A 12617-nucleotide genomic window follows, 5' to 3' on the forward strand; every position below is an offset into this window, starting at 1 on the left:
AAGAATTGTTCTTTGTACTGATAAGTGTAGAGTCCTGAAATAAATACTTGCTGTAAGGTGCTGGGTTGCCACTTCATATCTCATGTAGGAATAAAGATAAGATATGCCATGTCTGGAACTTTAAGTGGTTCTCTGCAATTGATATTTTGGGCAAACCTCAAATGCTGGAAATATCCTCTGTAGTAATGCTTTGAGAACCATGCTGAAGGGATACCATGCCTGGACACTGAACTTTTATGTACAGAAGCTTGCACTGACCTTTTAGATGACACAAGTGTCAACTTTTGTTGAGAATAAGCATTGTTCCCTAGGGTGGAAATACCTACTACAAGCTTAATTTAGTACTTGCATATGTGTGGTGCTGTACAAGACTGTGTAATTGCTGTAGCACTGGTCCTGTTCAGTGCCTGGAATGGATAACAGTACCTGAGCAGCTATTTAGTATTTGACTCTGTTTTGTCCTGACAGGGCTCTATGCCTCATCTCGTATGCACTGTTCTCTGTGTACAGAGTACATCTGAAATGGCTTTCTAGTAGTCTGCTCAGTGGGGTTTATCACTCTGCTGACCACTTCACAGGAATTAATTCCACAGTGCCCCTGGGAGATGAGATGGTAGGTTCTGTTCCCACTCTACAGATGGCAAATCTAGAGGTGGACAAAGCTCAGTGCAAAGCTGAAGTGCTTATATTTCTTTTTTGTTCCATTGTTCTGGGAACCTACGCATTCAAGCTCTTGACTTTTGGACCTGAAGCACTGGATTTCTTTTTTTTTTTGCGGAATGCAGTGGTAGGTGCTTACTGTTTCTACAAAACAGATCTCAGGTATTTTACTCAATGGGCCTTCAGCAAAAGAAACGTGCAGCTACTAACCATGAAAATTTTGGTCGACAAGAGCTTTCTCAGCATCACTGTAAGACTCAGTGCAAAACTGCTGGAGTTTTTTTTCTCCAGTGCAGTACTCAAGAAACTACCTTGCTTTCCAAAATCTTTTCATTTTGATACGTACTTTCCACCCTCACTGAATAAATAAGGGTAGGGAATCTCACAGGTGACTTCAAACTACACCATGCTATAAACACCATTTATCCTGTATTTCAGATGAGGAGAATACCTCTGGAACATGAATTGGTAACAGTGCATTTGCTCAAAAGAGCTAAGTTTAGATTTGTAGATAACAATTCAACCATTTTCCTATCATGAGTGCTCTCTTTGTTTTAAGTGCTGTGTTAAAAGGTAAGACCTAAGCCAGTTCGATACTGTGAAACCTCGTATTTTCATAACCAAGTGAACTGTGTGGAGTATGAAGAAAGAAGACTACTGCAATGCATCGGATTTTTTTGGTCTAGTTTACTGTACCTCACTGTTTTGTGGGAAAAATTTTAGGCAGAGGTCTTCGTAAGTGACAGTGAAAGATTACAGGTTGGCAATGGTCTGATATAGTTGGTTTTATCTTGATTTGTTTTAGTCGTGCCCTAGCACAAGCTGATTGAGCTTGGTCTAGTCCTAGCTCCATCTGTGCCCCTTGCAAAGCATTTTAGCATTTGGCTGAATTTTCCCTTTACTTGTAAAGGTTTGTACATGGGTAGCAGAAATTATTCATGATATTATTCATCTCCACTGCTACAGTTACCTGAGAGGAAACTTGGAATTCTGCCTCATCTGTGTGCAGGTTAGGGCAAAGCAAAAGTAAAACCAATAAATCAAATTAAGATGAGGAGAGGTACAAAATATAAATACCAGGAGAATTCATAAGCTTGAAATGCAGCATACACTTGTGTGATAGTATAAGAACTTTCCCTCATCTGGGAAGCTATTTAACTCAGCAGGATCTCTATGTATGTGTTTCTGACACATTGTGAGATAAATGGCCTTTGGTAGAGTGTGTATGTACATTTAGGCATTTACAAGAGACAAATAATGGGTCAAATTTGTTCGTTTAGGAGCTATTTTGATATTGGGAGTTAAAACTTGTACTTTTGCAGGGAATGAAGATCATGCATGTGATCAATTACCACAGGTGAGGAGGCACATGGTAATTTATTAACCTCTGGAAACTTGTGTGTCCAAGCTCTTAATAAATGAAAACACAATCTTTGATTCTCCCATTTATATGGTAGTATCTTACTGGGGTCAAAAAATCCGGCATAGTTCTTCACCTTTTTTTTTTTTTTTTTTAATGAAGTATGTATACTAGCAGAGTGACATGGATGACAACAGTATGACTTTTTGTGTGAATTCTCACTGTATGTTTTAGCTAACCCCAATTCTTTAAGTATTAATTCTCTATTTTTTTCTAGGTTCTGCTGCTGCTTTTGCTCAGTGTTCCAAAAGCCCTGAGCAGCCGGGCAGAATTTGAAGTACCCCTCTCTCCTCCACTATTCTCACTGCTGTTTTACTTGATGTGTCTGATGCTGTGTGCAGTTCACGTCATTGTATGCACATCGGCAGAAAGTTTATGCTATTTCTGCAGTATGTCCTGGTTAACAGCAGTTGGAGTGATGATGCTGATCTCTGCACTCATGTGTGGTATTTTATCTGCCATTGCAAAGATCTTTGAGAATTCCAGCCTTCCACTGAAGGTGAGAGCATGTGTTAATTATGGTTCAAAATGTTTTGCTCTTTATGGCATACTTTAAGATAAATTTTTATAAAAGTTTTCTCTGTGTGTACTTAAAGAAATTGTTATTTGTAATGTGATTTGAATAATTTAAAATGTAATTGAAATGTGGTGTGTTCACTGTGGCATGACAGCGATTGCTATAATGAAGATCGTAGAAGTGATTATTTTCACATTACTTTAAAAAATGTTCTAATTAGTGTAAATTATTTTGCAGTTGATTTTATGAGATCAAAACCAGTTACGCTGTGTACTAATTTTATGCTGTTATACAGTGATGCTTCACAATTGCAATTAAAGCAAGATGTATGATATTTTGCAACACATGCACTGGTGATGATCTGTCCTTTCCCAAATACCGCAGACGTTAATGCTGTAAGACTAATAAGAAAATACTTTGCTAGTACCCTTTCTTATATTGGTATTCTTAATGCTTTTTTAAAAATAGTTTTGAAACTATTTTTAGTTTAAAAATTAATCTGTCAAATTTGAAACTAATCTGTATTTAGTTTCAAAAATAATCAGAGGGAGCAAAATTAATCTGTCTCTTCTACTTTTTAAGTTAAACTTTTAAAGTTTTTTAAGTTTAAGAAATTGAGTTTGTTACAATCTTTGAAATGCTCGGAAATGTTCTCAGTTGTGCGAGTAGTTACCTTCTGTAAAGTACTTGATGAGTTTTATTGTTGTATTGAATAGAATTCAGGTAATTCCAAGGAAATAGAATTTGCAATGTCTTACTCTTCTTTCACTGTGAAACTTAGTATGCCAAGAACTGTCAGTCACACCATAAAATCAGCTTCTAGCTGTTTTTTCTGATGCTCATTAGTCATATCTTTCAAAGGTCTCTGAAATTCAGTAACTTTAATGTCCATAGTGCGCTATTCAATGACGCAACCTCTGTGCAGTACAGTCCTTTGTCAATCTGGTTTCTTTGAATCACGTTTGGGGTTTTAGTACCTTTTTTTTTTAGTGTGTGACAATGTGTGGCAAGTACATTACTTTAATGATAGGATGAGATATTCCTTCAAGCTAAAAAGCAAACTTTCTGACTTACAGACACATTTAATAACTGTTATATTTCATATAATTCAGAAAATTCACTACTCCTGGGCGGAGATTAATATTGCACTCTGTGCAGCTATATGCTGTATTTCCTGAGTTTAATTATAAAATTAAATTCTTATAGGTAAGACTGCTGATTTTTATTATTCAAACTTTATCAGTTTATAATTTTGTTTCTGTAATTTCTGAATTTGTGTTATTCCTTCTTGGAAATGCTGCTTTTCTGAGAGAAGCCTTGGACTAAAAGTAATGCCCTTCTCTCCTGAAGACAGCTTCTCCCCCCGTGCTCCCCCTTTTCAATTTTCTTCGGTGCAATTCATTTCAATATACTGAAAGTGATTAAAAAGGGAATTGTTGACAGACATGATGTTTCGTTCTTAGGTTTATATTTATCGGCCACATAAGATGTAGGTGTGTCTGTTGATCGGATAGACTAAAATAGTCAGCTCTACACGTCAGCTAACAATTTGGTACTGAAAATTTTTGTGTCATAGTAGTGTTAATGTTTTGCTGCCAAAGATAGTGATGCTTGTGTGGTTTTTTTTTTAAAGGCAAATAAAAGAAGAAAGTAAATTTAATCAATGTGAATGGAGAAATCTGCTGAATGAGATGTGTAGTTGTACAGTTTGTTAATGCTGTTGGTACTTAGGAGCGTGTTGGTCTTTAAATGGACTCAGTTCACTTCTGCCATTTCTGAGTTGTTCTACTTAGGGCCTTTATTAGCTTTCTGTATTTTATGGTAAATGAGGTAGAAATTATTCTTAGAAAAAGTAAAAGAATATGGTCTTGAAATAATAATTAATGATCCAGTATATTCTGTAGAAACTTAACATTTACTTGCTGTGCAATGATAAACAAATACAGCTATGGAAGACAAGCTCATTTTTCATCTTAATCATTACCAATTTTTCTAATTCTAGCAAACATTAAGAACCTAAAAATGATGACTGTCTAGACCTCCATAAAATTTACAGACGTTCCACTTCAATAGAGTTGAGAACAATGACAACGGATTATAGCTTTCTCCTCCAGGTTGATAGTCTCAAAGCCATTCATCTGTCTGTGACCAGAAATCTTTATTATATGGCTAGAGATGAGTAAATTCCTTGTGACACCCACTACTGTAGGAGTACCTTTAAAGGAGCTTTATATGACCCAGGAAAAATGTTTTCCTACTAGATCAAAGACTGGACTCTAGGAAGATGATGCTATTCCTTGGCTATTACTAAATTTAGAATAGCCTGGTACCAAGTATTGGTTGACAGGTACAAGCTCTACCTTTTTAGTTTGGCCTGAGTCTTAGGGTTTAATTCCCATCTGTTCTTGGCACATTTTCATCCTTGTTGGTGAGAGACAGCTGCTGGTGTGAACAACTTCCTGCAGATGGCTTATATATTGCTAATACAGCTGCTCTGTCAATGATCACAGCAGCAATTGCAAAACGTCTCCTGATATTCAAAACTTGAGTTGCGTGGAAAGGCTTTTCTTATGAAAGGAATTAATTGCTAGCTCCCTGACGGAGGCAAATAATTCCTTAAGGAACACATAAAAAGAAGCACCTATATAATCCATGCTGTTCCACTTCTAGAAAGCATCTTTCTGAGGAACTTTAGAGGAGGAAGTGCCATTTCCATACGCATAATCTGTTGGCCACTTCTGATTCCACCTAGTCAGTTATGCTTAGGGAGCATGGACAAGAGTACATGTGAGAAGTCTTTATCTATACCTTTTATTTCAGTTGTCTTCCTTCCCCACCCCTGCTTTGTCTGTACATCTGCCTTTGAGGGCAAACTGAGCAAAACTGGACAAACTGATTAGAAATTATATCCAGGATACTGTATCCAGTTTCATATCTTTGCCTCCAGCACCCCACATTCTGCATATGGGAGACCACAGCAGCTGGAGCTTTCTCCCTGGTTGATGTTGGGGCTTTAGATTCAATCCCTTGTTGGTTGAAGAAGGATGTTACAGCAGCAGCTTGTCTCCTTTTCCTCTTTGGTACCAATTATGAGACCGTCTGGAATTCAAGAAGTGGAAAAATCCCCTTTTATTCACAAGTGAAATTTGGTGTCACTGGCAATAACACTTCTGTCATTTTAGGACAGGGATCAGTTAGTGTTTCTTGGACAGGAAGATGCTTGTTTTCACATCACCTTTGAAAATACCTCCATTTGGCTGTAATGGAACAGTTATTAACTGAAGCATTTCCATTTGAATGAGAAAGGTAGGGGAATATCTGAAATTTGTGCATACATGTTTCCTGGAGTTTTACCTAGCTGGGACCTCAGGACATACTAGCAGATGATCAGATCATCTGCTTCAAGTTGATAATACATGAATGAGGAGGTTTTCAGCAATATTTTCCAGAAGGTTTGTGTGTTTTTGTTTTTCCAAGGCTGGGGCAGATAGAAATAAAAAATACTGGATTCTCCATCCCAGGTCTGTCTGTGATCATGTTCCTACCTGAGACATATCTGAAAATGTGGGAAGCCTACGTATGTCTTATGAAGTGTAGGCAATAGTAATTCTGGCTGAGGCAGACATGACTTTGTATCCAGACCTGTAGAAATCCATTTTCATCATCCCATCTTCAATCCTATTCCATAGGTGACTGGATTGCTGGATATATATCTCATCTCATCAGTCAGATAGGGTGTGCTGTCTCTGTTCAAGTTCCAAAGCAAGCTTGAAATATTTTGTAGGTTTAGTTAGTAAGTTCCTCAATTCCAGACACGCATAAAAGCAGTGACCTGGATTTGATTTACATTTTTACCAGTCTCAGGTCTGTTGCAGAATGATATGGTGGGTTTTTTTGCAGGTGGCTGCTTATACAAAGATAAAACCTGGAGAATGTGAAAGGAGCAGTGGATAATCTGGTGTTGCTTGCAGTGTGGATGTGAGAGGTTATTTACTGGTAACTGAGGCACAAATACTATAATTCACAAACATTAATGTCCCACTTGCCATCCCCTTTTCCAATAGAATGCCTAGACTTTGGGGGAGAAACTCGTTGTCTGTGTATGCTGTGTGCTGATCTTGAGGGGCCTTCTATGTGAGTTAGGAGTATTACTTATGCTAAAATATTTCTGAATCCAAGTGTCTGTGACCTGTGCATCTCCACAGTGCGAATCTGCATATGGCTCCACTTCTGAAAGAGCTCTCAAGCCCTGCTCTTCTGATGGCAGGAGTAGAATCCTGAATCAAGGTCTTGCCAGTTAAAAAAGCTAAAAGCCTTTTTCTAAGTTCGTGCTATACGATAAAATGTAGGTATATTAAAAGTAATTAAGATAAGCTCTCCTGCTAATGGCTTCAGAGCTTTTTTTCTTCAAATTGTTTCCGTTAACATCTAAAGATTTCTCTGAAGTGCTTCTCATTTGTAATGCTTTTTTTCCACTGTGGCTGAATATAGAAACTGATTACCAAGTTCATGAATTTTCTGAAGACCAGTGCAGGCAGTGTTTAGCATCTGCTTCCTGACTGTTATTTATAGGTTCTGATTACTATGTTTCTAGCAGCACCAGTCCCTCCTTTTAATGACACTTTCAGGCTTTAGAAAGTTCTGCAGCCCTTTATGAATTCCAGAAAATTGTAAAAAATTTTAGCTTCTTGTTCATGGCTTCACTCTAATTGCTTGGTAGTTGACTTAAGTACGGTATTTACTACTACTAGTTGTATTTTTTTCCTATTTCTGATAGAAATCAAAACCAATAGTTTTTTGAAAATAGAACACAAAAGTTAAAGCCTGTCGAATACAGTGTTTGAGAATTTTCATTGTGCAGAATTATAGTGTTTTTTTCATTATGTAAACAAAATGTCCCTCTTTCTGTTTATTTTAAAATACCCTGTTAATTTAAAAATATTTTTGTTTTTCCTCCTCTATGTGATATTCTTTAATGAATTGAACTATAAAACATTTTTATGCAATTGTACCAAAATATTTTTTTGTATTTTTTGACTTGGGGGGAAAAAAAAGGTGATTCGATGGTGCCTTTACTGGGTAGCTTTCAAAAATGATCCCAAACTGCTGTGAAAATGTAGAAGCAAGTGTGGTCTGTACTACTCTGTCATAGGAAAGTTACCATCATTGGGAATCAAGACTGGGTGCAGGGAGCTCAAATATCAGGAGGGAACAGAATGATAAGTATTTAAATTTTGGGTGATGGTGAGCATTAAATGTAAAACGTTTCTCATCTGAAAAGTGATTGTAAAATTCCTCAGGCATTAACTATGGATGGTTAATTTTTGTGAAAGAGCTTTACTCCCAACCATACAGAAGCCACATAGTGACTGGACCCAGAAGATAGACTACAGGAGGTTTTATTTCAAAGTGAAGAAAATGTAAGTTTGATGGGCAGAGATGCATATATTCCATTGTTTATATACTGGCACTTCTGCAAGCTAGCAATATATGTTCAAATACAGGGCAAAGAGGTCAGTTTCTGTATTACTTAATTACTAATGCTGATACATCAAATGTTAAAGCTACTTTGGCTTGGGCTTAAATTGGGCTTAAATTGAAAGCCTGGCATTTATAAATTTCTAAACCAAAGATTCTGTATTAAGTTTGTTTGCCAAGATGTTGGTGTGAGTCATATGAGTCTTGTAGTATCTGGAGTGCCTGCTGAGTTCCTGAGGGTTGGAGGTGTTCAGCAGCTAGAAAGACAGAGCTGTGAATACCAGTTAGGACCTACATTTCTGTGCCTGTAAAGCAGATCTAAAAACTAAGTACAATCTAAGTAATCTAAGATCAGGATGTATAAAAAACTGTGATGATGGCATTCCTAATAAGGCACAGTTCATATATGAGGGATTACTGGTAAATTTAGAAAAACTTGATGAAGCTATTTTCAGTATTTCTTAGATCATGAAGGCTCAGGAGATTATAATTTGCAGGATAATTTTTCATTTTGCATAGTGACTGACTCTGGTCTGAAATGTGGTTTATCAATAAATGCCATTGGACTTTAACCCTTTGATTTACTCCTATATTTAGGAATAAATTTTTTCTCTTTTCACGGGAGTTGTGAAAGTCAGACAAGCAGGCAAGAAATACGGATTTCTGACACTGGGACATTTCACACTAACACCATCATTTTCATGAGGCTTTTTGCATGTTCCCCATTGATAATACATCACTTCTTCAGTTTTTGTATCGGTGCTGACAGCAGCCAGATAAAAGAGAGCAATCCTTATATAGATTTTATGTTACGTCTTATAAAGAAGACAAATGAATTGTATTGAAGACTGGTTCATTCTTATTTGTTGAGGATCTCAGATTCCTTTGTCTCTGCAAGGAGATGGTGCTTACATGCTTGCTCATTATTTAGTTAGCCAAGATCTTTAAGGTCAGCATGATGGAATTATTGGAGTTTAAACTTTCTGTAGTTTAGTCATGTACTGTTCTTGTCTCAGCTTTGTAAATTTCATGGTCTCTGGTCTCTGCACGGTCTACATTTCTACCTTGTCCTTTTGTTCCAGAATGTAGCTTATGGTATTTGATTTCCAGAGTAGAATACTAAGCAAAAAGGCGTGGCCTTTAGAGCACCAAAGAAATTTCAGATGCTGGTATTATTGTTGTGTGTAACCTCATGGGGCCTTTTTTTTTTGGTTTTTTTTTTTTTGTTGTTGTTGTTTGTTTTGTTTTTTTTAAGTGAAGTGACTTTGGTGTAGTATATTTCTCTAACAACACAAGAAATAGAGGTGATGTGAATAGGTGATAACTTTAACTATACCACCTGCATTCTTTCACATACATCTTATAAAATCTTGATTTTGCAAAAATTGTTTTCCTCAAAGCAAAATTCCACAAGCGTTAAAAAGCTTCTTGCAGTGAGTGTGTTTGTTATGCTCTCCATGCTACATGGTCTTGCTTATTGAACAAAAATACATATGCTGCTGTCAGTAAATCTTAAGCATAAGTGAGACTTGCATCTAAGATGCTCAGGCATATTTATGTTGTTTACACGCACTTTCTTGTTACCTGCTCTAACGTTAGTGAGCTTCTATATTCTTCTAACATGATTTAAACAGTTCAGGAATCATAGTACATTGCATGTCTTTGAATGTGAGTACGTTCTCTGTGAGATTTATCTGTATGAATATTCAAGATGTTTTTTTAAAGTTTGTTCATAAGGTCAAATGTAGGAGGATGATGTGGCTGAAGTGTGCAGTTAAAGAAATTAACGTGAAAGTAGGTTCAGAGGTCTTTGTTCTGAAGTAAAAATGGCAAGCAGTAGTTTTGATTTGGCTTTTAAGTTGTTTATCAGGTGTTTAAAATAGAAGTTTAAAAGATACTTTTTGATGTTCTCTAATAGAGGAAAAATTAATGAGAAAATATAATGGTAAAGGTTGATTTTTGACAGTGTCTTTCCCAAAATGCTTCACAAGTATGTAATGCCATTTGTTAAGGTCTGTTAGGAAGCCCTTGCTGGCTCCAGTGGCCTCCGGGGCTGGGGCGTTTGTCCTGCCTTGCTGCTGGAGCCTAGCTGTGCATGCCCAGCCTGGGCTCTTGTCTCCACCTCTGGCTCAGTTCTTTGAGGAGAAATTAAATAGTCAGAAGTACCTCCAGTCATTGGCCTTGCGACCTCTCACACATAGGTGTGTGCTCTGGGCCCTCGGGTTTCTGCCGCAGACCTACAAGCTTGTTGATCCATGGTCGCTTTTCCTGTTGCTGACACCCTGACCTCTCTTGCACTCTGATCCCTCCAGCTGCTGGCACCTCGGGCACACAGTCCTGATGGCCTGTGGTCCCCACTCTGGTCTCTGGCACGTGGACCCTCATGTCCTGCAGTCATTGGCACTACAGGCGTGTGTGTCCAATGACCCATATTCCTGCTTGAGTTGCTGGCATTTGCTTTTACTCGCTCTGGTCTCAAGTGGCTGGCATGCAGGCTTGTGCCCAGTTACTTGCAGTGAGACCTTGCAGCACCCACAGGTGGAACAGAGAGTGGAGCTGCACAGAAAGATAGTTAGGAGAGGATTTAATAAGACAGGATAGACCACAGTGATCAGGCACAGGGCCCAGTCAGAGAAGTGCGCTGACTGGTGCCTGCTTGTACGTGACTTGGGCCCCTTTATCCTTCCTCCTCTCACTTTTCTCCCTGCCTCCAGCCTGTTCCTCACCACCCTCTCTCCCCCACCTTTGATGCTTTCCTGAAGCATTGCTTAATGAGTTTGCATAGATCCACAGGCACCCTCAGATATCCATAATACTCATGTTCTGTCACTTCCCCCTTATCTGTTACAAAGTCCAGGCTGATGCTCTTCAGAGCTATGCCTGTGGTTTCTTAATGGCCTGTCAATTAATGGCTGAAGTGTTTTGGTCATCTTTATGATCTCCCTTAGTGCTTACTTATCAGGTTTGTGTCTCTATGTGGTCTTTTTATGGCTTTCCCTGTTACTTTGTATTCCCTGTGAGCTAAAAAGGTCCTTTACCTGATAACGTCAATGAACCAGATGCTTTCACCTTCCGCATGCCCTTACATTCTCTTTTTAGCCGTATCATCGAGGGCAGTGATGATGAGGCACTTCCAAGTATCTGCTGTGAACAGGAAATTGAACTAATGGAGGCATTAGACAAAGAATATTATGGTTTTAGATAGGCACAGTGTGTGAAGTAAATAATAGATGGGTAAGGTTTAAAGTAGATTTTATGATGAAAGACACATTTCAAGCTAAGCAAGGTTAAGGGGTGCCATCAGACTGTCTGCAAGTAACTTCTGTTAATTTGAGTAGTGAAGGCTGTCACTGTACTGAGTTGAGGGTAGCACAGATTTAAACTATTAGAAAATTACCTTTTATCTGTGTCTCAAGTTTGATTTCTGCAGGATTTCTATTTTTACTTCTACGAATGTGCAAGGGGGAGACAGCTTGTTTCAAACCTTCTGTCACAGGGTGGTAGGGAATCTTAATCTGTACAGTTGTGATGATTATTCATAGAGAATTTTTTTCCCCTAAACAGAATGTGATTTTAAACAGTATGATTACGTTGCAATGCTAGCTAAATAGGCTATACTAAAATGATTCTTTTAAAAATTTTTGGGATTTGTCAAGATAGAAATAACTTGTCTTACTGTTTATTTTGTTTTCTTAGAGGAAATTGCTGAAAGCACACTGTGAATGCTTAAACAAGTGCAATTTTTATACACTTTCACAAGTGAAATGCTTAAACAAGCAAAATGTTTAATGTGAATGCTTAAACAAGTGACATTTTTATACACCTTCACCACTGCTATATTTTTGGTTTTGTTTGCAGAATCCAGTTGTGTCCAGTTCCAGCTGGTCAGAAATAGATGTGCTGATTCTGGCTGGAACAATTGGCCACGTTTTGAGTTTGGGGGCAAGCAGTTTTATAGAAGAGGAACATCAAACCTGGTATTTTCTTATCAATACGCTTTGTTTGGCGCTGTGTCAGGAACTTTGTAGAAATAATTTTCTTCTGAAAGAATGTGACCCTCAACATAGCACCACTATGAAACAAAATTTTGATAGTATTGGGGAAGCGTCTGAGTGCAAGAACATAGACATTCCAGCGGCAGGTAATTCAAAATTGGGCAAGGCCACCTCTTCAGCTGAATTCATAAAAGGATCAGATAAATGGATAAGCTTAGCAAGTCCATGGATCATCCTTATTTGCTGTCGGCTACTTCGATCTTTGAATCAGACAGGTGTCCAGTGGGCTCATCGGCCAGACTTTGGACATTGGCTGACAAGGTGGGTATCTGATTTATTGTCATACTTTCTGTCTTATTTAAAAATTAATGTATGTTTTGTTTGATGAAATATGTATACATTTCTATACAGTTGCTGTTTAGAAAGTGCTGTAAACATGCAAAGTGGGTAAACAGTGAAGCAACATACGGAATTTTTCACTGCTATTTCATGCAGGAGTAATTCCTTGTGTACTATCAATAGTTTATAATCTTTGCCCTGCACCATG

The 12617-nt window shown here is 37.9% G+C and overlaps 1 protein-coding gene across 4 annotated transcripts in view; it reads left to right on the forward strand.

Moving 5' to 3' along the window:
- Nucleotides 1–12617, forward strand: part of PIGG (phosphatidylinositol glycan anchor biosynthesis class G (EMM blood group)) — a 101039-nt gene that overhangs the window by 20814 nt on the left and 67608 nt on the right. For 3 of the 4 annotated variants that reach the window (XM_075526810.1, XM_075526812.1, XM_075526811.1), the window contains exons 8-9: nt 2298–2579; nt 11934–12391. In XM_075526810.1, the coding sequence (XP_075382925.1) occupies nt 2298–2579; nt 11934–12391 (740 nt within the window). Of the gene's footprint in view, nt 1–2297; nt 2580–11933; nt 12396–12617 lie in introns of all 4 variants that reach the window. The other variant, XM_075526813.1, reaches the window with a different exon arrangement.

Source organism: Mycteria americana, chromosome Z (genome assembly GCF_035582795.1).
Source record: "Mycteria americana isolate JAX WOST 10 ecotype Jacksonville Zoo and Gardens chromosome Z, USCA_MyAme_1.0, whole genome shotgun sequence".
Classification (NCBI taxonomy): Eukaryota; Metazoa; Chordata; class Aves; order Ciconiiformes; family Ciconiidae; genus Mycteria; species Mycteria americana.